At 35.0% G+C, this 24,904-nt stretch overlaps 1 protein-coding gene across 2 annotated transcripts in view; it reads left to right on the top strand.

The window, feature by feature from the left end:
- Positions 1-7,521: 7,521 nt before the first annotated feature.
- LOC131158188 (uncharacterized) overlaps positions 7,522-24,904 on the top strand; it is a 56,023-nt gene continuing 38,640 nt past the window's right edge. Inside the window, exons 1-2 of one of the 2 annotated variants that reach the window (XM_058112864.1) lie at positions 7,522-8,039; positions 15,008-15,182. In XM_058112864.1, coding sequence (XP_057968847.1) covers positions 7,882-8,039; positions 15,008-15,182 — 333 coding nt within the window. In that variant the 5' untranslated portion in view covers positions 7,522-7,881. The remainder of the gene's footprint in view (positions 8,040-15,007; positions 15,183-24,904) is intronic. The other variant, XM_058112863.1, reaches the window with a different exon arrangement.

Here is a 24,904-nt window from a genome sequence, read left to right as displayed (position 1 = left end):
CCTGTTTATCATGCCATCATTGCATGGTGTATTTCCATAGTCAACCTCCTTAAGCCTTATGTTACATAAGCCTTTATTTGTTCTTTTAACTACATAAACTGTTCCCGCCTATGCTTGAAAAACCATGAATTTACCTTTACATTTTGAGAAAATACTTTGGTGGAAATTTACCTTTAGAGAGAATTTTTTTTTTGAAAAAAAAAAAAAAAAGAGGAAAAGAAAAGAAAAGAAAAAAAGAAAGAAAGAAAGAGAGAAGACTCAATAAGTGGAGTATGGATCACTTCAGATTTTGTTAAAGGTGTACTTGATACTACCTCATTGGTTACAATAACAATATTGTCATCAGTATGAACATACTGTCGAGAGGGAGTTATGGTTTGAATCTTGTGGATATCTCTTTGACTGTTCTTTCCACCAAGTATTTTTTCCAGTTTACTTTAATTTTCCTTATCCATTTCTTTTGCAGCTCTCACCCAGTGGCATGTCATTACAACCTTGATTAAAGATCTTTTGATCTCTGATTTTGGCGTTTGACTACATTGGTGGAGAGGATTTTCTGAAAATTGGACTTATGGGGTTAAGTTTTGTGAGAATTCTTCTAGTTTCAGTTGTTCTACTGTTATTTGAATTTGGTGGTGGTTTGGAGTTAAATTGACTTTATCACACCCACACTCAAGGTCTTAGCATTAGGTTGAAGTAAACACCAAACTCTTGCTTGACAAATTGCTAAATTTTTTTATTGATTTTCCTGCAATATTTGATGTTAAAAGAGTAAGATACTAGTGATGAAATCTAAATTCAGATCGTGGCTTGGTGAGTAATGATACTTCTCTATGGGGTCTAGTTGATATTGTCTTTAGTGGTCTTTTATTTTGTTTTGTTTTATTTGAGGACAAACAAAGTTTTAAGTTTAGGAGTGTTTGATGATTGACATATATTAGAATAAATTAACACTTCTTAACTTTAAACCTTGGCCAAATTTTATTTAATTTTTGCCAATTTTGGGTCTCACTGCGGTCATTTCATTTTATTATAGATTTGAAGAAAAGAAAGAAAATTTTTGGAAATTAAATTCGGAATTAAAGATGCTGAAGAAGCTATGCACTACACAAGGAGATGTTGCATGCACTACGCGGGTCGTGAGCATGAAGAGGTGCCGTGTATGTGAGCTGGAGTCCGAATCAAGAGTCATGCATGAAATACAAGGGTGCATGAAGAAAACAAAGAGCTACATGTGGACTGGCCGTGTGGTCAATTGGAGCTGGGCTTTTAATTAAAGTTTGAGGAGTGGGTTTCAATTTGCATGCACGTGAATAGTGCTATGCAATAAGAGATGGCTGGGCTTGTTTTTTTTTTTTTGGCTTTTGAAGTAGGGCCAAACTGCATAACATAAAAATGAGAGATGGCTGGATTTGGAATTTAAAAGGTAAAAGGGCTTGTGCAGCACTGAAATTGGAAAAAAAAAAAAGGAGGTCAAGCGCATATAGGAAAAAAAAAGTAGGGTTTCATTATTATTCCGAGGGAGGTCTTCTTTTGGAGAACACGCATAGGAAGTCGTAGTAGGGTTTGCTTTTGAGAAAATAAAGGAAGAGGCCACATAGGGAGTTCTTTTTTGCTGAGAGGCGGTGCTGAAGGGGACACTACATGCAAAGCAGGGTGGGGGCTTTGGCTGGCTACAGAGAGAAGAAGAAAAAATAAAAAACACACAACAGCAAGGAGGCAAAACGCTGGGGACCCGGGTGAACACGAACAGCAGCGCAGAGCAGAGAGTTCAGGAACAAGGGCTGCACACGATGGTTGTTATGCGTATTGATTTTTCTTCCATTCCCATGAGAAAAGAAAATATGGTGAATTCATTTATGTGGGATATTATTTTCACCTTGAACTAATTTTCTTATTTCTAGGAAAACAATGAAATTTGGTTTTAAACTATGCTTGCTTTTCTATGCTAATCTGAAGTAATTTTCTTTCATGTTTGTTTGATTTATTCTTAGCTTATTTCTTCTGATTAACTGGCCATTAACTAGATGATTTTGATCCTGTGATTTGCTATCGAAAGAGGGAATTATAGGATAAATCTTGGATATTTTGGCATAGGTAAATATAGAGATCAAGAGACTTGTATGAATCTATGTAGTATTAAAATCGTGGGTCTTATTGAGTTCTTACTTTATTAATTTGCATACTCTTGTGTTGAATGATGAACAAGAATAGTTTCCAATTGATTATCGAAAGAGGCTTTTGGGATGAATTTGAGATTTGCTAACAAACAGAGAAAATTAATTCATATTAGTTATTTGAGTAAAGCATAATGAGAAACTAGGTGAAATCGATTTCCTTGAAGTTTTCTTTCTCATTAATCTGATACTTGAGCTAACAATTTTATTCTCCTTTAAATATTATCTTTAAATTGAGTTTATTTCAATTTTTGCACTTACAAAAAATCTTAATTTCTTTTCTAAATAAAGCAAAGATTAGTATAATTTTTTATACTTGACAAAAGTAAGTCACCAATCCCTGAGGACGATACTCTTCTGATTTGTTAGCATATATGACCCTCAGATAATTGACTTTGGATGTTTGACGCTTCTTAGACTTTATTATGATGATTTGCCTCAGATCTTCGACATTTAAGTCTGCAGCGGACAAAACCATCGACGGTTTGATGAAATCGTCGACGGCATCACTCTTATGATTGAGTGTGCCAAGCTGTGATGCATTGTTAACTTAGTGCACACTTGATGGTTTCTCCTATATATATGGCTGTAGAGTGAAGCCACTTCTATGTAATTTTAGGTAGGATTTATATAACACTTATGAAATCTTGGAAAGATGCACAACCTATTTGCGTTAGCTCAGGTTGAACCACTAAGCTTTAGAATAATGCAGATGGTAATGTTTGTATGACTTGCAATAGGAATTATGGTTTATAGGATCTTAATGTTTGACAATACTTTCATGAATCTCAATTTATCTTCCTAGTTTTGGTTCATAGCCCAAATGGCACCAAGTACAATACATTACATTTTGATTAGTAATTTAAACATTCTTAATCGTTTGAAATAGTGGTGGATTGTTGGTGTTTTGTATAGTGTACTTCAAAATGCCTTATAAGGCTTATCCCACATTGATTGTTTAGGATAGTTGGGAGCTCTTTTTATTTGGGAACTCTCATTTGGGCTTGTGAACAAGCAACCACTAGACTTCCCCTATGCAAACAAAAGGTGAGGCTCCACCATTCATTTTTATGAATCCTAATTCGAAAACTTTTAATCTAGCATTACGCATGTGGGGTGTTGGAAATTGTGTAATCCCAAGAGGGGGTGAATTGAGTTTTAAAATTTTTTAACTAATTTAAACATTTCGCCGATTCACCACAGATCAGATCCCATTCAAAGTACATGCGTGTATGTAGAATAACTTTAGCAGTGAACACAAATATACATATATGCAGTAAATCTGATTTAAATTAAATGTGTGTATGGAGATGATTATGACAATGAATATAAACTGGCATACATGTGCAGAAATTAAAGTGCAGGAATTTAAATAAGATAGAGAGAACACACCCAGATTTGTTATCGAGGTTTGGCCAAATCAGCCTACATCCCTGCCTTGGGAATACCCCCCAAGGATTCCACTAAGTGCTCACTTTAATTAGGTGTAGTGACGCCACTTGCAATCCTCTCCTTACTGGGCGAGGAATACCCCGGGTCACATTATAGGGCTGACCCCAACCTACACACCTCTACTTATGGGACGAGGAATACCCAACTCAATTACTAGGCTGAGCCGAGCTGGCCTCCCTTACAAGGCGGAGACTCCCCAATTCAATTATGGGCTGAACCCAACCGGTATCTTTTACGAGGCAGAAACTCCTTAGTTCAATTAACGGGCTAAACCCAACTATTACATTAAAATATTTTTATACATATAAAAATGCTTCTAAATACAAGCAGAGATGTATAACATTAAAGCTCTTAAAATGCATTCTCTAATGATATGAAATATATTCAGTAGAGTAAGGGTGTTTTTTTCAAAATGATATTTTCAATCTTTGAAGAAAATGTATATAATACGATGCTTCAAAGATTTAAACCCAAATAAAAATATCTCCAAAAATATATTTCAATAAAAATATAAGAGAACCTAGGGTTTGCTCTTTAAATAGTTTTTGCACAAATAAAATATATATGAATATATATAAGATAAATATGTTCTTCAATAAAGATTTTTACAATAAAAGATTATTTGGAGAAGTTAGGATTTAAGCTCAAAAGGTAATTGGGCAATAAACACTATATGTTCTTTAAATATAAAAATAAATGCCCAAATTAAATACTTTCTTAAAAGGATTTTCAAAGAAAGAGTGAAAGAGAGTTGAAGAGATTAAAATATTTTTCCCTAAAGAAATGATTTTTGTAATAAAAATAGTTTGGGGGAACTTTGATTAACAAAATATTTTGAGAGGATTTTAACATTAATCAAAGTTACTAATTAAACAAATGGAAGAGGTATTTATAGTTTTTCTGAAAAATATAACCGTTGGGGACACGCTTGTCATTTAAAAAAATATTTAATTAAAATTAAAACGTGATTAGTGCTAAAAAATTAATCTAACTGGAGAGGTTCAGTCGGCTGACCTTCAGCGTCGGTCGACTGAACACACACAACCATTTTGAGTTTTGAAATAGGTTCGGTTGGTTGTGGGAATGATCGGTCGGCTGAGTAAGGCGATTTTCCAAACCTTCGTAGGTTCGGTTGATCGGGGCTAAAATCGGTCTGCCGACTCTTTATGGTCGGTCATTTGAAGCCCTTTTGACCTATAAAGTTGGTTGGCCGAGGAAGGTAGAAAGGGTTAAGTTCATGGTCGGTCAACTATGACAACTAAGTTAAAAAAAGGTTTGGTCGATCGAGTTAAGTCAAACCTTGACTTTTTCAAGGGTCGGTCGATTGAGCTGTTATACAGCGTGAAGGGTCGGTCGACCAAGGCTTTTTAATTAATTCTTTGTAAAAATTATTTCCTTGATTTTAACCCTATAGATATTTCAAAAATCTTATTCAATTTTAACTTTTATGAAAAAGATTTTTAATTAAACTTTAGGTGCCCTAAGGTTAGTCTATGGCCTTTGATTCCCTATGGCCAGTCTATGGTTCGTCTTGTCTGAGCATTCAATCATATCATACAGATGCATGCATTATTATAGACCAAAGATAAAAACTAAAATGCAATTACAATAAAACAAATAAGTCTTCTTCTTCTCCTTTACTTTTTAAGCTACATGGAATGCATGAGGATGAATATGCTTTAAGTCTTGTTTTGGCTTCCATGTTCCCCTGATCTTATGTGTGACTTGAATTATATACCTGTTCAAGCACTTAAAAACACACATAAGATACAAGTGGTTTGTTAGTATTAATATAGGGATTGAACTCAAAAAGTCAACAAGAAGTTACTGGGCTTGATTTCAACTCACTTTTACCTTCTTTTTTTTTCCAGGCATTTATTTAATAAATTTTACTCTCTCAATTTCATGTTTATATTCTAATACATTCATTCTGTGTTTAATATATTTATATCAATACTAGACTGTCTATATATTCATCCCTTTAATTTCCATAATTTTATGTGTTGATATATTTTTGCTCATCAGAAAATACTTTTCCATGCTCCCTAAAAACTAGATTAGTGGCTATGCCTGTGTCATTTGATTGGTTTCGTCTGAATCATTGATCGCTATATTTGTTCCGAACAATTGTTGTCTTACAATCCCTTGTTTCCAATCCATTATATAGATTGATTTTTCCTTCTTGCAGATATTCTTCATTTTTTTATGATTGTTCGTGTGAGACCCTTGTCTGGGTTAATTACGCTGTAGTTGTTCTTGTCTCTTGATTGGTGAGTGCACGTTGTTGTTGGAAGGGTTGTTGTATCCTAGGATGGATACCGACGAGTTTTCTACAGCATATTAGAGATGCAAAATCTATTCTAAGGACATTGTTACACACGCCTCAAGTTAATAAGTTTTCTCTAAATATTTTTTCCGCATTCATTTATCCATTCACTTTAACAACGCTTTTCCTCTTTACTTTTTCTAATCTTAGCTGGAGGCCATAAAGGTTCTCCCAATTTTTTCATCATTAACTAAATGTAGAGATTGAAATATGATTTTAATGTCAACGGTCATAATAGGATGCTATGACAACAAGAAACATAACATGCATAACATAATAAGAAATTAGTATCAATAGAAATCGATTATTGTATAATCAACTATAGCAATATCATAAAAAACAATTATTATTCTTTGAAATTACTATTATATGTTAAATTACATAAGCATTTATAATATGTAGCAACATAATCGGTAAATTAAACTATTTTTTATTTTGAAATATGTAGAAATCAAACAATATCATATAATTTTGGTTTTAATTGTATTTTAAACGTGCAACGGAGAAATATGTCATTTCACCTTATTCCAATGTATTATGACTCCAATTTTAATTTTAATTTCAATTAAAAACAAAAAAGATCTCCTTATTGCCATGTACACTGACACTAAATTATTACAAGTTAGGAAATTAATTTTTATTCCCACAATTAAAAATCATAGAGAGTAACATTTTAATGAAGTGCTCATTGTAGTATAAGTCTTATTAATCTAGTTTTGTTTAACTTATCAAACGTCACTGCTTATGCACTACTTAAACAAATGCTTCTAAAAGAGGAATTTCTTGTTGATAAAATCATTAATTTGCCATGCAAAGTTTGCAAAAGTTGACCCTATACAATAATGCTCATCCATTTTCTTCGCATAGGAGTTCTGTAGAGTTTTGTTTGGTTTCAATTCTCAACACCAAGATTTACTACAATCATACCAAAATAAAATTAGCTATTCTAATTGTCTACTTCTACCGTGTCATTTAGCATCTTATATATATATATATATTGGTCTTCAAGATAAAAATAAAAAGAAGAAAACGACAACTTTAGGAGTTGGGGTATAGAGTGCGGTGCTGATGCCTTGGTAAGAAAATACGAATTTGAAATTATTAATCAATGAGCTGTTTGATTCACATGTAATGTATGCTCGTCAATTTCAAATCATTTTGTTGATTAACTCGTAACAACTCATCTAATAAAAGTAATTTTGCGCACGCTAAAGAATAGATTTATTTTTGGTACATCAAATGATAAATTTATTATTATTATTATTATTATTTTTTGGGTGTGTCAATAATATTTTTCTTTGAAAAATTAAAAAAAACTAGAAAAATAGGCAGTAGCAATGCAGCATAATGACATCTGAGCTGGACCATCTGGCTGATCTGGTTGGACAACGACTTTTGTCTTGCTAGGAGCGCACCGCAGTGGCAGATCCTTACATGGGAGGTACAATTTTACTTGGGGACACTCTCGCGGTCCCAAATTCTGTACGAGCGTCCGACACGTTTACCGAAATACGCGGATCAGCGTCCAAAATATATCGGTCGTCACTCGTTCTGATTGGCGTTCCTTAGCTTCCACTTCAAATGGATATTCTCGCGTCAAATCTTGATGTTACCGATTGTTCTCGACCGTCGATCTCACTGAAACAGATGGCTGTCCATCCAATCTTACGTCGTTCTTGCTGCAGGGAATGGCGCCCGGACCCATCCAATAAAACGCGTCCACGTGTCTAGAGAGATAAAGATCGGCGTCGCGAAGATAGAGAGAGAGAGAGAGAGAGGCCCGTCCTCCGTCCCCTCTTCGGTGGAATAGCCCGGCTCAGCTTCGTTCTCACGATCATCCATTTTCACAGAAAAAGAGAGAGAGACATACATAGGCAGAGAGAGAGAGAGAGAGAGTGTGAGAGAGAGAGGCTTCTGGAGGGAGGTATGGAGAAAAGGCAGGAGGAGAGGGTGGGGGAGGAGGAGGAGGAGGAGGTGGGGGTGGCAGGGTCGAGCTTGACGATGGAGAGGGTGGCGGCAGCCAAGCAGTACATAGAGAATCATTACAAAGCCCAGAGGAAGAACATCCAAGAACGCAAGGATAGGTATTTGTTTCACTATTAATCATGCATATAATAATTTCATTTGTTTTTTCTCCCCTATCCCCCACTCAAATCTCTCGTCAGATGGATCTCGTGTGTCCCGTTTCGATTTCTTCTTTATCTTACTGTTTGGTTCCCGAGAAAACGTAGGGAAATGATTGGTGGAATGCAAGGCTGTTGTGTCAAGAATGTTCCTTTTTTCATTTATTTTCTTGTGCTTTTTTCGCAGTCTAATCATTGTGGTTATGTACTTACTGTTATTAAGCTCCAATGGTTGTAAGTTGGTATGTTTGTAATAATAAAGTGGTTTCTTTGCCATCTTATTTCTGTTAATGCGAACTCAAAGGATAGCTCAGTAACCTGCTCATTTAAAAAGAAAAAGAAAGAAGAGGAAAGGAATAAGGGAAAAAAAAAAAGAAAACCAAAATCCCGGCCAAAAATTCAGCACGTCAGAGTTAATTAATTTGAAATGATGTTTCCTCATACTAGATTTTGTGTATTTGAGGTTCGTTTTTGTGGGAAACCAAGTTTTGTTGTGATTCTGTCCGTTGGATTGCATTTCCTCAAACAATTGGATTGTTACAGGGAAGAGGGATTGACTGATCATTGTTCCCTTGTCCATTTCTTAATTGTATGAATCTCTCGAGTCTTGATTAATGCATTGGTGCTTCTGTTGGTTTTTTTTTTTTGGGGGGGGGGGGGGGGGGGGGGTGTTGTACTAAAACATGGGTATCATTATGCTGTGGCGAGGCATGCACATTAAAGGAATAATTTATCTCAGCGCACGTGATTAATAGAACTTGGAAATAGCCATGATCGTGGAGGCTGTCATCAATAATCATTTGAAACTGGTTATCATGCGTGAATACGTTTGCTTCGGTCTTTTGGCTGTCAAGGTGTAGCACATCTGCATGCCAGCTCAATTTTATGATATGTGGAAGAGATTTTGGTAATCTGAAAAATTGATAATTAAGAAATGAGCTCATCTATCGTAAGCTAAGCATAGAACTTGTTAGCAGCTGATGTAGGACAGAACTAGACGGACGAGAAACAGAGAAAGAAGAGAGGGACATAGGTGAAGAAAGGAAGGGAGAAGAGAGGAAGAAATGGAGGAGAAAATTAGAGAGAGATTAATTGATTTGTGATCAGTAATCCATTAGATGATAAGCCTATGGCAACTAAGAAAACCTAAAGATAAGACTATCAGAAAGTACAAATAATCCCATAAAAAAAAATATTATGAAATATTTCCAATGTAGTTAAAAATTCCTCAAATAAGCTAATATTCCAAAACTAATATTAAATCCCTAATTTCTTAAACCTATGTCCTTATGAAAATGGAGGTCCTTTGTCAGTAGGGAAAAAGTTTTGAGTGCTTGCGACATAGGCTAAAACTAAATATTTGCTCATGAAGAGTGGTGATTTTGTTGTAAGAGGTAACAAGAGGGGAAGGGCTAGTCCTAGAATAACTTAGATCCAAGATAATGACTAAGCATTTGATAGCACCAACTATTTTAAGATATTATCCTAGAATGGTCAAAGTGACAAAAAGGTTTTATATAGTCTTCTTGACCTAGTGATAAGGATGATTTGCTTAAGGTCTTTAATGAATTTTACGGGCATGGGATTTAAGTAAGAGTATCAATTCCAATTTCATAACTCTCTTGCTGAAGAAGAATAAATCTTTTAAGATTTTGGACTATAGACCTATTAGCTTAGTTTCCGGTGTTTATAAAATCATCACTCAAGTGTTAGCTAATAGTGTGAGTACGGTGCTTGATAGTACTATTTCTAAGGCTCATAGTGCATTTGAGGGCGTTAGGCAAATTGTGGATGCCATTCTAGTTGCTTTTGAGGTTGTGGAGGATATTCATAGAAGGAAGAAGAAGGGAATCATCTTTAAGTTGGATTTTGAGAAAGCTTATGATAGAGTGAACTGGAAGTTCCTGGATAGGATCTTTGTGAGGAATGGGTTTGTAGAGAGATGGCGGCATTGGATTAGAGGCTGTTTGCTTAATGTGAGCTACTTGATTTTAGTAAATGTTGAGTCTAAATCTTGGTAAGGCTACGAGAGGGATTAGGCAAGGTGGCCCTCTCTCCCTATTTTTGTTTGTTTTAGTGGCTGAATCTTTGAGTAGAGGATGGTGGATAGAGGTTAAGTGAAAGGCTTGGAAGTGGGGAGAGAGGGGTTCAAGGTCTCACACCTTTAGTTTTCTGATGAAGATATCTTTTTTTCTAGAGGATCATAAACCATCCTTTAAGAATATTTTGGGTCTCCTTCACATTTTCGAGAAGGTTTTTGGGCTTAAGATTAATATGGGTAAGTGCGATATCGCAACTATCAATATGGCTGTTGAGAATGTTAGGGAGTTTTCTGTGGAGGTTGGGTGTTGTGTTTTGGAATGGCCATTGTCCTATCTTGGGGTTCCTTTGGGGGGTAACCCTAGATCTGCTAGCTTTTGGGATCCTGTTGTGGAAAGGGTTTCTAAGTGACTGGATGGATGGGAAGGTGTGTTTTTTTATTTTTATTTTTTATTTTTTATATTTTTATTTTTTTCTCTTGGTGGTAGAATTACTCTTATCCAGGCCTTTCTCTCTAGTCTTCCTTTTTATTTTCTTTCAATTTTTAAGATTCTGGCAAAGGGTGCTAGTAAGATCGAGAAGATTATGAGGGATTTTTTGTGGTCAGGGGTAGGGGGTAGTAGGGATTATTTGGTTAGTTGGGGAGTGGTGTGTAGGTCTAAACAGGAGGGTGGTTTGGGCATTAGTTTAGTTTGTAGGTAGTTCTTTTATGTTTTTTATATGAATTTCCCAGAATTTATTAAGGAGATGTCTTATTCTCCTAGCTGTATATTCTTATTCTATTGTTGATTCCTTCTTTTATTATCAAAAAAAAAAATAAAAAAAAAATAAAATTAAAAACAAATGTTTCCATTACACAGTTATACCTGATAATTGGCCATATGTAGATCTTATTATGACAGGATCCAGGGATTGTTTCATCCTCAAAACTATTGGTGATTATCTAAGGATGGTTTGGTGTCATTTATATTTCCTGATTCTATTTTCATTGCAGCAAGCGATGATGACGCATTTGTTTATGTTGTTAGTTTTTCGTTTTTCAGCTGTTGTTGCAACCTAATGCCGTGGCGCTTTAATATCCAGAATTTGATTTTATGGGTTAAATCCAGTTTAAACCTGGACCTTTATCTGGACTGTGAATCTGAATAGGATCAATATGCAGGAGATGCTACAAATTAGAAGGCCTTATGCGTCTCTTAGTACTGAAATGTGCATGGTGTGTCGTGAGTCCAGTGAAAAAATCCACACCTCTTTCTGCACTGTAAGGTGTTATCACACCTTTGGAATGCTCCCTTCTCTTATATAGGTGAAGCTTGGGTGGCACCTCAGAATGAGGGAGATTTCTTGCTCATGAAGCATGGGGATTTTGGCTTCTGTAGAAAGGGCCGTGTATTATAGAGTGGAGCAATTTTCGCTATCTTATGGACTCTTTGGATCTAGAGGAACATGAGGATCTTTAGGGGCTGCACATCCTGCCCAAGTCTCTTATGGGATATTCTGGTGTTCTTGGTTTCATTTTGGGCTCACTCTTTTGGTTTTTTTTTTTGGGATTTTTTAGTGTCCAACCTTCAAATGGATTGGAAGGCAGCTCTTATGTAATTTAGCTGGTTGTAGTTTATAGTATCTTGAGGACGTCTTGCCCTCCGCTGTTGCACATTGTTTTGGTTCTTAATTCAACTTTTTTCTTATACTTTTTTTTTTGTGTGGGTTAAATCATTTATTCTGTACACACTTCTTAATTAAAACTAGAAAAATGCCTTTTCTTGGTGCTGGGTGAGGTTAAGCCAAATAATACATGCAATTTGATCAAATTAGGAAAAAAAAAGGCCGTTGCCTATCTAAAGCCATCGACTTGATCCAAACATGCCCCAAACTTGGATTAAAAAATACATACAATTTGATCAAATAAGGAATAAAGCACTTGCCTTTCTAAGCCCGCCTGTTTGATCTGAACACATCTCAAGCCTGCCTCAAACCCTCTCTAGATCAAGTGAATAAACATAACGGCCCCATGTGGCAGCCCCTGAAGGAAGCAAAACACAACTTTAATTTATGTTGTAGATTAAAATAAAATGAACTGGTGAATTTAAAATTATAATTAAAAATAAAAATATCTATAAAGTTTCTAAAAATTTGAAAAAAATAATAATCATTCAAAATATTTTTACCATTTTTCTATTGTCATGTTCTTTTATCAACATCTCGAGGGGTTGAGACAAGAGGATCCGTTATCTTCTTTCTTGTTGACTTTGGTTGTGGATGTCTTGAGCAGTTTGGTTTCCTATGCTCAGGATCTAGGAATTAGTGGTCTGTCTATAGGTAGAGAGGAAGTGGAGGTATCTTATCTTCACTTTGCAGACGATACCATTTTTTTTTCTTGAGAATGATGCAGCAAAATTTCATAAGATTTTTGTGCTACTTAGAATTTTTGAGAGAATTTTGGGCTTAAAATAAACTTGTCTAAGAGTGGCCTAGTGGGTGTCAATTTGTGTAGAGAGATTTTGAGAATCTTAGATCTTTAGCAGGTTGTGAATCCCTTTCTTGGCTGTTTTCATATCTTGGTCTTCCTCTTGGGGGAAATCCTCTGTCTGATGCTTTTTGGGATCCTGTGATGGAGAGAGTGGGCAAATAGATTGGAAGGTTGAAAGAAGGCTTGTCTCTCATTAGGAGGTAGAACTACGCTTATCAGTGCTTCCCTAACCAACATTCCCTGTTATTACCTATCCTTTTTAAATTACCTCCCAGGGTGGCTAGGAAGTTGGAAAAGATTATGAGGGATTTTTTATGGTTTGATAGTGGGGAGAATAAAAGGGATCACCTGGTTAGTTGGGATGCTGTTAGGAAGCCTATGTCTGAAGGGGGCCTGGGTCTTGGTATGTGGTTTCTAAAAACATTTATTTCTTGCCAAATTTGCAGGAGGACACAAGGCTTTGATTGGGGATACTTCAGGGTCATTCTCGTCAAAGGTCCCCCCCCCTCCCTCTCTTCAAATCTCACCATATCCACAAACCATAGCCCTTTCTTGTTAAATAAGGTTGTGTGGAAAGAAAAGGTTCCATTTAAAGTCCGAGCTTTCTTTTGGATTTTCATACTCAACAAGATTAACTTGAATAATGTGTTACAGATCAGGAGACCTTACAAGCTCTTAGTCCAGATATTTGTATGCTGTGCAGTGGTTCAAATGAGAGTTCTAGCCATTCATATATTCATTGTAAGGTGGCGCGCAAGATACATATGGAATAATCTGTTTCTGTTTTTGGATAAAAGAAAGGGTGGCTCCGGAATCTATCTTTGATTTTTCAATGGTAAAGTTTTGGTGCTTTGGAAAGAATACAACAGGGAGGAATTTTTGAGTATGCGCAGTTTTTTCAGTGCTGTGGTGATGTGGTGTGAAAGGAATGCCAGTATGCCACAATTTTCAGAGATAAGAAGACCCCTCCTTCTTTACTCTGAAAGAAAGTCACTTTTTAGACCTTTTTTTGGGTAGATTCTTTTGGGATTTTTAAGGGTTTATTGCTATCTGGCTTCCAAAGAGATTGGAAGGCAGCTTTAATGTAATTGCACTTCTTTGTTAGTTTTCTGTTTTACCTAGATGATTTCTTATCCTTCATTCTTTGTAATTATTCTTTTCATTAATAGATCCTTTTTAGCTGTCAAAAAGAAAAAAAAATGTTGTGTTCTTGGATCATTATAACGTAAGTTTAAAAATATAATAATTAAGTAAAATAATTATAATTAATTTCTCTTTTTTATTATAAAATTTTCTTATTTGTATTCTTCTCTATTTTCACTATTTTAATCATATTTCAAATAAAAGTTTTAACAAACAAGGCATAAAACAAAGTGTTTTAACCCTCAAGAGGCAAGGCGCAAGCCTTTCGAGATTTTTTTTTTGTTTGGTAAAATTTGTAAACAAATTACAGATATATTTAAAAAATAAAGATGAAGTCAAGAAAATTACAAAAAAAAAAAAGAAATATAATTTATAAAGTACTCGTCACCATTCAAAAAATACTGTCTTGTATTCATTAAATAAATCATGCCAAGAGATAATATAATAGTACAAAGTTCAATTTATTTTCAAGATCTAATATGCAACTCTTAGATATTTTGGGAAGGTTGATGTTTAGGAGTTTTAGAAATCAAGTCATATCGAGCCATTTCCTATACAATATACATAAACATGTAAATAAATTTTTTTTTAGCAAAATCCAACTTGAGACTAACACAACCAAAATGCTTAAGTCTCAACAAAAAAGGCACAAAAAGCATGCCTTTTGTACAAATGCCTAAGCCTCAGCATGTAATGCGTTGGCCTTTCCAATATTTGGTATTTTAAACTAAGCCTAAGGCATTTTGGGCATATGCCTCCTCTCAAGGCAAGCCTAAAGGGGAGTCCCTGAGCCTTTTAAAGCAGTGTTTCTAATTGTTATTTGATTCAAGGAAAAAAATAAACATGAGTTCAGTTAGGTTTCTAATTTTTTTTAGTTTTGAAAATATTAACCAAGGTTGCTAGATTTTAGTTTATCTCTTTGGTTTCTAGTTTTTGTTTCTATGTTTGGATAATTTTTGAAAATGATTCCAAATGCCCCTAATTTTATGATTTTATCGCTATCAATCGTTGCTGGCACTGACTAGTGTCATATTTGAGGACCATACAAACGTCCTGCTTTGAAGTTTAAACACTATGGAAGCTTGCATACATGTGGATATATTGGCATGTTGCAGCTGCATTTCTATACATCAAACTTTTAATGCCTTTTTGTTCCTTATGAAGTGCCTTTCATACTTTATTACTTAAAATAATAATGTACCAATCATATTAGTAAGGACAGACTTTTTAAACAGAAGCTTGATATCTTTCCTGATATAATTTTTTTTAATTTCAGGCGCTCGGTACTAGAAAGGAGGTTAGCATCTTCAGACGCATCAGAGGAGGAACAACTTAATCTAATGAAGGATTTGGAGCGAAAAGAGACAGAGTTTATGCGACTTAAAAGGCACAAGATATGTGTTGATGATTTTGAGCTTCTAACCATTATTGGGAGAGGAGCTTTTGGAGAGGTTAGAGATGCACATTTATACTTTAAAATGCATGAAGTCCTTCATATGAATTTTTTCATTCTTTTTCTTTTCGAACTATGCACAAAGTGTGTGTAAGCTAAATCCAGAAAAAAAGACTAGTTTGAAAACTTGAGTGAAATCCAGAAATTATTTACAATAAATGATTTCAGAGTTTAGAAAGCCATATTATATTCAATCCTAAATAATTAAGCTGTATGTTGCTCAAGTTCTTGAAGGCTCCAAAAAACCCTGTTTAGTTTTCAAAAGCTCTTCTTTTTTGATAGAAAGAGAGCATTTACTAGGAGGAGACAAGAGAACTACAGAAGGGGAGGAGAATGTGTCCTAAAAAAAATAAAATGGTGGGCAAAGCACCCTTCAGACAAATAAAAGATGATTACATCAGAGCTTCCTCTTTATAGCATTGCAAGTTATCCAATGAAATACCCCCCAAAAAATCAAAGAAAAATCCTGAAGTGAAGTTAGGAACATAACTCTATACCAAAGCTAAAGGACTGTATTTATTGCGAAAATCCTCATTTCATCACCCAAAAAATAGCTAAGCAAGCACAACCCCATGAATTCTTCTTCTTCTTGCTTCTCCAAAACTTACAGAAATCAGTCCTCGTTAAACTTTCAAAAGATTTTCCTTAAAATGACATTTTTGATATCATTTTAGTAAAAAATCCATTTGAAGTCCATCTCCTAGAAGCTCATTTTTCCAAAAATAACATGGGATCTGCTTCCTGGATTTTCAGGAAGTCAATACCATTTGAAATTGTTGTTTTTGCAAATCTTTCCATGCATAGTTTTGAGATCTGTGATGAGATATACCCTTAACCAGGAAATAAATAAATAAAGTTCACCTTGTTGTTCCCATTGAAAGTCGAAGACATAGGTGGCCATGAACAAATTTGAAGCACAAGAATTTAGATTGGACATGCATTAGAGCATTTTTCGTAAAGGCAATGCTAGGGCACCATGAGATGCAACGTGGTTCAGTTGCCACCTGCATTTGATATTGTTTCAGTGTGCAATTTAAATCAGTCACCAACTACAGATTATTAATCCTTGCACCTGTGCTAATGTGCTTAAAAATCATGCTGGTTTCTCTCCTTCCTAATGCCCTGTAAATATTTAGTTGGGAAAGTTCAAAATTTGTATAATCATCACTACTATACTGGTTCTAATTTCTAAAATACTTGTAAAATATTTAATGGGAAAAATATAAAATTCTGAGCACTCTTTGCCGCTATAGGGTCCAAAGTCTATGTGCCTAAGGCTGAATTTACAATTGGCGTAATTTTTTTTTTTTTGATAAACAAAGAAATTTATTAGAAGAGAGAAGAATGTAAAGAAGAAAAAGAAATACAATCAATGTATGTATGATTATCAAAAGTAAAATTTAGATGACAAATCATATGTCCTTACAGAGATAACAAAAAGATAGTTGGTGCACATGCCAGCTTCCTTACTGTTATGCTGTCATAACGCATGTTGCATCATTTTGAAATTGATTCCATATTTTCCTGTTGCATGTTAGTCAAAGCTGCTATTTGCTCAATGATCATGGGTTTGCTACTAAGGAGGGTGTTGCAAACTTGTGCATTGATATTATTTCTTAGATTCACGGATGCAACTCAGTTCAGTGGGATCTTTCATTCACATGTTTTCCTACCAAGAATGTTTTACAAAACTCTTTGATCCTGCATTTGGAGTATCCCACTTTCATGCAATTCACAGGGTTTAACAAGCAATCTATATTTTCATGATCATTGTAGGTGCAATGATCAAATATAAAATTTAGATGAGAAATCATTTGTCCTTGTAGTAAAAGCAAAAAGATAGTTATGGAAAGCTGGTGAGCTTGCACATACCAGCTTCCTCACTGTTTTTCTGTCATAACACATGACACATCATCTTGAGATTGATTCCAGAAAATGAGATTGATTCAGTATTTCCTGTTGCATGTTAATCAAAGCTGTTATTTGTTCAAAGATCGTGGCTTTGCTATTGAGGAGAGTGTTGTGAACTTGTGCATGGACACTTGATTTTGGAGTAAAATTGCAAAATCAATATTTAATCCAGAATTGTAGTGTAACACTGAGTGGGCAAAGCTGTCGCACCTTATCAGGAGTCTGGGAGGGCATGACGTAGCCTTATCTCCACGCTTGGAAAGGCTCATTTTGTGACTTGATAATTTGAGTGTAGTACGCTTACCATTGGGTCAAGGATCACCCTCAAATCTTGACTTGCATAATAAAAAATAAAATTGTAGAATTCTCGTCAAATGGTCAAAAAGATATTAGAGTTCAGATCAGATAGCAGGGCTTTTGTTTCAATTTTATTTATGGAAGTTTACTTAAAATCCAAGCATATACTACAAATCAATTCACTGCTCACAACCCTTTTATTTTTTACCCCTTTTTTTGGGTATTAGAAAAAGGGAGAAAGTATCATTGGTTGAACGATATTGAGAGAGGCATCTTGAATGCATAAAAGAAACTAAAGATAATTATACATTAATTGCCCCGACAGTTCATAAGTTTATGCTATCATCATCATTAACAACAACAACAATTGCAGCAGCAACAACAACAACAAACCAAGCCTTAAGTCCCACTAGGTGGGTTGGCGACTTGGCTACATGAATCCTTTTCCGCCCATTTACACAATCATGGGCAATTTCCTTCGATAATTTAAGGGCTATTAAATCTTTACTCACTATCTCATTCCAAGTTATTTTTGGATCTACCCCTACCTCTTCTTCTGCCACAAAGAATAACTCGCTTATTCTTCATTGATGCTTTATTTGAACTACATTGCAGATGCCCAAACCATGTGAGCTGCCCCTCCCTTATCTTATGTTTTATTGGTGCTATGTGTGACTTATTGCGAATATATTCATTCACTAATTTACCTTTTAACATTATACCACTTATCCGCCTCAGCATTCTCAAAATTGGCAAAATCTAGAACACAGGGACATAAAACATCCCTCTTTTCCCAAAGTAAAGAGTTTTGATTCGTCTTTCTATACACTTTCTTCACTCTGTTTGGTTGGGGAGTAGTGGAGAGAAGAGAAAGAGAAACTTATAGGAGAGGAGAAGAGAGAGAGAGAGAGAGAGAGAGAGAGAGAACTAATTTCTCACCTCGATAGGGAAAGAAAGAGAAGAGAAATCGAATGAAAGAAAACAACTATCATTTATGTTAGTTGTCATGTGGTATTGTTACTTATGGTAGTAAGCTTGAGTTAGTAAGGGTGTTATGGCCATTTTGGTCTACTTGACAAACATTATAAATAGAGAGGGACACCTATCCCTGTGGTTAGGGTTTTTCAATTTACTAAACTTTGTTAACATGTTATCAAAATATGGGCTCAAGTCCCAAAGGCTAAACCAAAGTACTGCAGCCACTGCCGAACCAAGCCCTAACCCACGCAATCCTCTGGTGTTTACCACCATAGGAGAGTCTTGAGCACTGCTGCAGGCCTGAAACCAATCCAGCAGCTGCTGGAAAACACATCAGTTTCCGGAAAATTCCTGGATGAGACTGCCTGTTGAGAAACATAAAAACCCCTTGATATTTTGCAAAACCAACACCATGGCCACCAGGGACAGTGCTGATCTGTAAACCCCTGAAATCCTATTGCCAGAGCTTCCCCATGCCAGTCAAGGGCTCACAGCTGTGAGTCCATGCACTGACACATGAGACTTCGTATAGCCTTGTTTTTGGTTTGATCAAGTCTTACATGGCTTGGAACCCTTAGTAAACCATGTTTTCAAGTTTTGGGCCATGAATTTTTTTGGATAAAGAACTTTTGATGGATTTGGCAGAAAAAAGGGAAGGGCAGCGGTTTGGAAATGTGCTTTTATTTGCATTTTTTTGGGGGTTGTGGATGGAGCATAAGGCACACATTTTTATAGGGAAGAAGTCGGCTTAGGTGCTCGTTTGGGACAAGATACATTATTTGGCTTCTCTTTGGTGTGTGGGACAAGGGAATTTTAAGGGGGTGAATTTTTTTGATATTCAGCGTGATTGGCATTAATTGTTGAGTGTTAGTTCGTGATGGTTTTTTTTTTTTTTTTCCCCCTCTTTTGCTCTTTAGTCTGTAGGTTGTTCCTTTGTGTTTTTTCCTAGATTTTCCAGATTTTGTTAAGGAGATGTTTTATTCTCCTAGATGTATATTCTTATTCTATTAATGAATTCTTCTCTTCTTTTATTATCAAAAAATATAAAAAAAATGAAGAGATATATTAAGAGAGAAATAGGGCAAGAAATCCTCGGCAAAGAAAGTGAAAAAACATACAGAGCTGCCCACCATCCAGAATACCTTACAATGCCATTGAAGAAAACCCCTTTCCAGTCCTTTTCCATCATAGTTAATAAAACACTGGAAATTTGCATTTCCTATTATCTCTTCTTGGCCTTACTCTTATTGCTATCCAAGCGAATTTCCTTTCCCTCTGAGTTAGCTAACGGCAAACCCATTTTATCTGGAAAATGTTGAAAATGAGAGCTAAGGACAGGCTCATCCTGCTCAATCTTGTCTCTTTTCTCACCTTTTCCCAACATTCTCCAAACCTGAAACTCCCTCTAAAACCTCTAATGAGAACTAGAGGAAAAGTTGCTCAATATATTTGAAGAATCTGATCCAAACACAAGTTGTCCACTTGTCCTTGTCCATGAACCTCACCTATAACTAGCCCTCCATCATAATCAAAATCATTTTCCAGCTCACCCTACTCATTTGAAAGACCTCTTCACTAACTTTCTTTTTGAACCTATTTTGATCCATTTGAAGGCTCCTCAATGTAAATACCACTATACCTATGTCTTTCAAAAACCTACGTTCCTCGCATTTGCACTGAAATGCCTCTTGATTGAGGAGTCTTTTTTTTTTTTTTTCCATGCTTGTTTGCTCTCAATCAGTATAAATCTGTGCTAATGGAGCTGCTATTCGGATTTCCTCCAACTAGTCTTTCATGAGAAAACAAAAAATATTGAAGTTATTGGTTAACTTTAGGGGTTTTGGGAAAAACAGAAACGGAAGAGCTCTTTGGTTTGCGCCTGTCTTCGCTATCCTTTGGGCCTTGTGGATTGAGAGGAATGCTAGGATTTTTTAAGGTCGCTCAACCTGCTCTCAGTTAATTTGGGATACAGCAACTTTTGTTGCTTCTCTTTGGGTGTGTTTTTTCACGGCTTACTGCTGCCGGGCCTCATGAGAGATTGGAGGGCAGTGCTCTTGTAACTGATAGCTGTACTGTTTTTTCTGGTTCTTTTAGTGTGTTATAGCCTTTTTGTGCATCTTTTGTTATCTGGGAAGGATTCCTTACCCTCCAGCATGTACTCTGTTTCTTGGTTTTAATAAAATTGTCTTCTATCCAAAAAAAATTCATTGAAGTTATTTCAACCATTCATGTGAAGTCCGAATAGATTTGCTCACTAAAGCTTTGGAGGGGGGGGGGGGGGGGTTTGCTTGGGTTTAATCATTTGTGACAAGCTAGGATCATATGATATCAAGGGAATGTTTGTAGTTATTTAGTATTATTATTTGTGCAGTAAGCATGAGTAAGGGTATTATGGTCATTGGGATGTGCTTGACATATATTATAAATAGAGACCTATCACTGTGATCAGGCTTTTCCAATTAACTAAATTCTATTAACAATGTACAATGAAATAATACCCTCTACGATTAGCTTTTTAAAATTCTCTATAATGTTTTTTGGTTTTTTGAAGTAGCTTCTGTCCATTTCTCTCCAATTTGGATGATAAACAAAGTGTTTTTTTTTCTCCCCACTTCTCTTGACTTCTTTTTCCTTTCCACCTTATGTAGATAACTATATAAGATGAGAGATTGGAGAGACCCATTTCTTTCCTGTTCTTTTCTCTCCACTTCTTTCCAACTAAATGAAGTGTTAATGGCTTGGAAAGATGATTCTTCCCCATTAAAAGCCCTTTGATTCCTTTCTTTCCAAAAGAGTCCAAAAAGGGGTGATTAAATTCCTCGACTTTTCTGCCAAACAGGTCTTGCCAATGAAGAAGCTCCTCTTCACTATTCTAAAGCTAGTGCATCCAATATCTACGAGTCTATACACCATGAGCCATTTCAATAAAGAAGCTCCCCTAATGTCAATAGGATTCCAAGAGGCACTCCTCCTTCCAAGTGAAGGCACTACCCCACCACATCTTTTCGAGCTTCCAAGGTGAATAAAGAGGGAATTGGGCATTTAGTTGGCCTTGTTTACACCAAACATTGAACCAAAAGAAAATGCAGTCAATGGACGATCCATTGCCCACTTCAAAAGATGAATTCAAGGAAAGTCCTAACCTTTGATAATGAATTTCCAAGGACTTAAATTCCATAACTACTCCAACCTACCTTCAAATTGGGGTGTTTGGAAACACCCATTGGTGTTTCACTGCCCTGACCTCCTTAGAGGTGGTTGGACCTCCTTTACTGAAATGGGTGTTTCACTGTCCCTACCCTGACCTCCTTAGAGGTAGTTGGTCCTCCTTTACTGAAATGGGTGTCACTGTCCCTGGCTTAACATGATGATACGTGTAGTTATCTTCAACATTCACATGGTAAAATGTTCTTTGAACACTTACAAATTTAATCATTACAACTTTAGAGAAGAAAAAGGAACATGAAATAGTTGGGAGGGTTGCATAGGATACTCTTTAAAAGGATTACTGTACTTCCCTTAAAAAGTCTGTGCTTTACATTCAGCCAACATCTTGTCAATTCTAATATTCACTGTCCCAAACTTTCATATCTTCAAACTCAGCGTGAAGGGGGATGCCCAGGTTGGTGATTGGAAGATACCCAATTTATACACTGAAATTTTGGAGAGGAGATGATACTTTATTTCGCATCATGAGGAAAAAAGTTCAATATTTTTCCAAATTAACCAAGGCCTGACTGACACTCCAAGAACCTTCAAAGGTCAGCATCCAACATGTCTTTTTCGTGTATCAACACTCGTCTTAACACTTTTCAAAAATAAAATTAATTAATTTAATTTTCTGACACAACCCAACATATTTTTGGACGTGTCTTTAACACTTCCTTAGACTACCTGCTTCTTCTTTTGTTTTTTTCTTATATTCTTTTGCTAAATTACTACTTGTTCTTTGACCAATATTTTTCATGCTTCTTATTGCTAGTTGCTTCCTTTTTTTGCTCTAGGTGATTTTTCACCACTGACTTTTATTATTATGTTATAAATCTAGTAGTATTTTTACAGGTGTGTACTGTCAAAATGCAATATGGATGTTGGCAACGAATGTAGATGAAATTTAGTAGAATGTACATTAATGATGCCTAAAACTCATCGTAAATTTACTTTACACCAATATTTTACATTTAGAAGGAAAAAATCCAATTCTAAACATGCCTAAAAAATGTAATTTTTAAAAATTAAATTATTTGGCGTATATCAAGTTTGTAATATTCCGGTGCTTTGGGAAGTTTCTATATTGTTGTATCCAAGGTCTTAAATTTCAATTTCGACTCAAATTTCGAAGCTCCAAAAGTACGGAAATTTTGATGGAAATTTCAATTTCGATTTCGATTTGAAAAAATAATGGAAATTAGTAGTAAAGCATGGAATTCTTTGTGAAACTTTAGAAATGATTAACAAACATAATAATATAAGTTCAAGGACTAATATATAACAAATTAAATATATCTATGTTTTGTATAAGGTGGAAAAGTTGTAAAATAGTGTGTGTATCAAACACATTTGTAAGATAATGTACATTAATCATATTCAGTTAATACAAATGAAATTCATAAATCATTGAAATATTGGAAAATTTTTAAAATGGTATGTGTATCAAACATATTTGTAAGATAATGTACATTAAACATTTTCAGTTAATACAAATGAAATTCGTAAATCATTTAAATATTATTTATTATACAAATAATGATAAGTTGGACATGAATGGTTAAATAAAATGTTATTGTAAGTTTATTTTTTCATATAATTTCAAAAGCACTTGTAATAATCCTTTGTTTCGATAAAATAAATTAAGATAGAAATTTCACTTCACTCCTAAATTTCTCATTTGAATTTTGATGAAATTTCATCATATAGTTAAAATTTTGACAAGTTTCGCTAAAATTTCGAGATTTTGATAAATTTCAGATGATTCGTTGAGATTTTGATGGAAATTATGCAAGATGGAAATGGACTGCCATTTCAATTTTGAGGGTGATGGAAATCAAAAATTTTGACAATTTCGTGGAAAGTTCAGACCATTGTTGTATCAGTGTTGTCATATCTATATCACATGTCGGTATTATTGGTACTTCTAAGCCTAGAACCACTTCAAAAGGAAGGACACATATTAATGAATCGACAAAAAAACTATGGTATCATTAACAACATGGAAGATGTGAATGGGTGCTACCCAACCTTTTACTCAAAGCTTTCATGATCAAAAGGAAAGAGTCCCCCCTTGTCTAAGACCCCTTAACATGGATGGAGTACCTTGGAGTGGAAATACAATGAGAAATCCAATATCTCCAAACCCCTATTTGAGATTCATTTTTCCTATGAAGTGCAAAAGGACCTTCCAATTTACACATGCATAAGCTTTCTCAATATCAAGCTTGTGAATGACACCCCCACCAGTTTTAAGTCTTTGAATGCATACATCCCAGTGTTACCTAGAACACGGAACATTTTGGTTTGTGGAATGGGAATGGGATCGTGGTACGACACATACTCCAAAAAATGTGGAATGGTTGGGGGTATAATTATATAGATATATTGGTGATAAATATGCTATAACACTTGTATATTTTGGGAAGTTTCAAAATCTATAAGAGATTTTATTTTTTCAAATAGATTAATAATGATTCAAAATGGAATTATAATGCAATAATTCTCAATTTCAAATAATAAAAAAATATGCTATGTAAAAAATATTAAATTAAATAATTATATAGATATATTAGTGATAAATATGCTATAACACTTGTATATTCTAGGAAGGATGTATTAGTGTTTCAAAATCTAGAAGAGATTTTTTGTTTTTCAAATAGATTAATAATGACGCAAAATGGAATTATAATGCAATAATTCTCAATTTCAAATAATAAAAAAATATGCTATGTAAAAAATATTGAATTAAAACTTTGGATCGTTAAATTTAGTGTTCTGGAATGAAAGTGTACCTTGTTTTGGAATGTTCATACAATATGTGGTCCACTAGGGTGTTAGTGTTTTCTGATAACTATGATACATCCATTATCAATAAGCCATGTATCAAGAATTGGCCTGTCTTCCTCAAAAGTGTTTTTGGTATGAAATGCCTTTTTTAGTTTGGTAGTAAGACTTTAGATCAACTTGTAAACATACCCACTAGGTTCATTTGTAAATACCCTAAAGATAGTGATTGTACCTAGATTGAGTGACGGGTCCTCGAGGAGCAAATCAATTAGTTCTGGGCGAGTAGTCCAACATCGATTCTATAAAAGGGAAAGAATAGTTTATAATAGATTTTGGCTCAATAAGTAGTTATCTGTTAGCTTAGGCTTCTAGCTTGGTTATTGAGCACTGTCAAGTAGTTAGTTAGATGCTCATTGGGCTCCCAAACTTGGATTGTTACATTGTCATTCTAAATCTTTGGTATTATGAGCACCTCCCTTCATTGGAAAAAGAGAATGAAAGAACCACTAGGGCTACAAATAAACTAGCGGTTGTTGT

The sequence above is a fragment of the Malania oleifera genome, chromosome 6, assembly GCF_029873635.1.
Source record: "Malania oleifera isolate guangnan ecotype guangnan chromosome 6, ASM2987363v1, whole genome shotgun sequence".
Classification (NCBI taxonomy): Eukaryota; Viridiplantae; Streptophyta; class Magnoliopsida; order Santalales; family Ximeniaceae; genus Malania; species Malania oleifera.
Note: the sequence above shows the minus strand (reverse complement) of the source record. Positions and strands in the feature narration are given on the sequence as shown.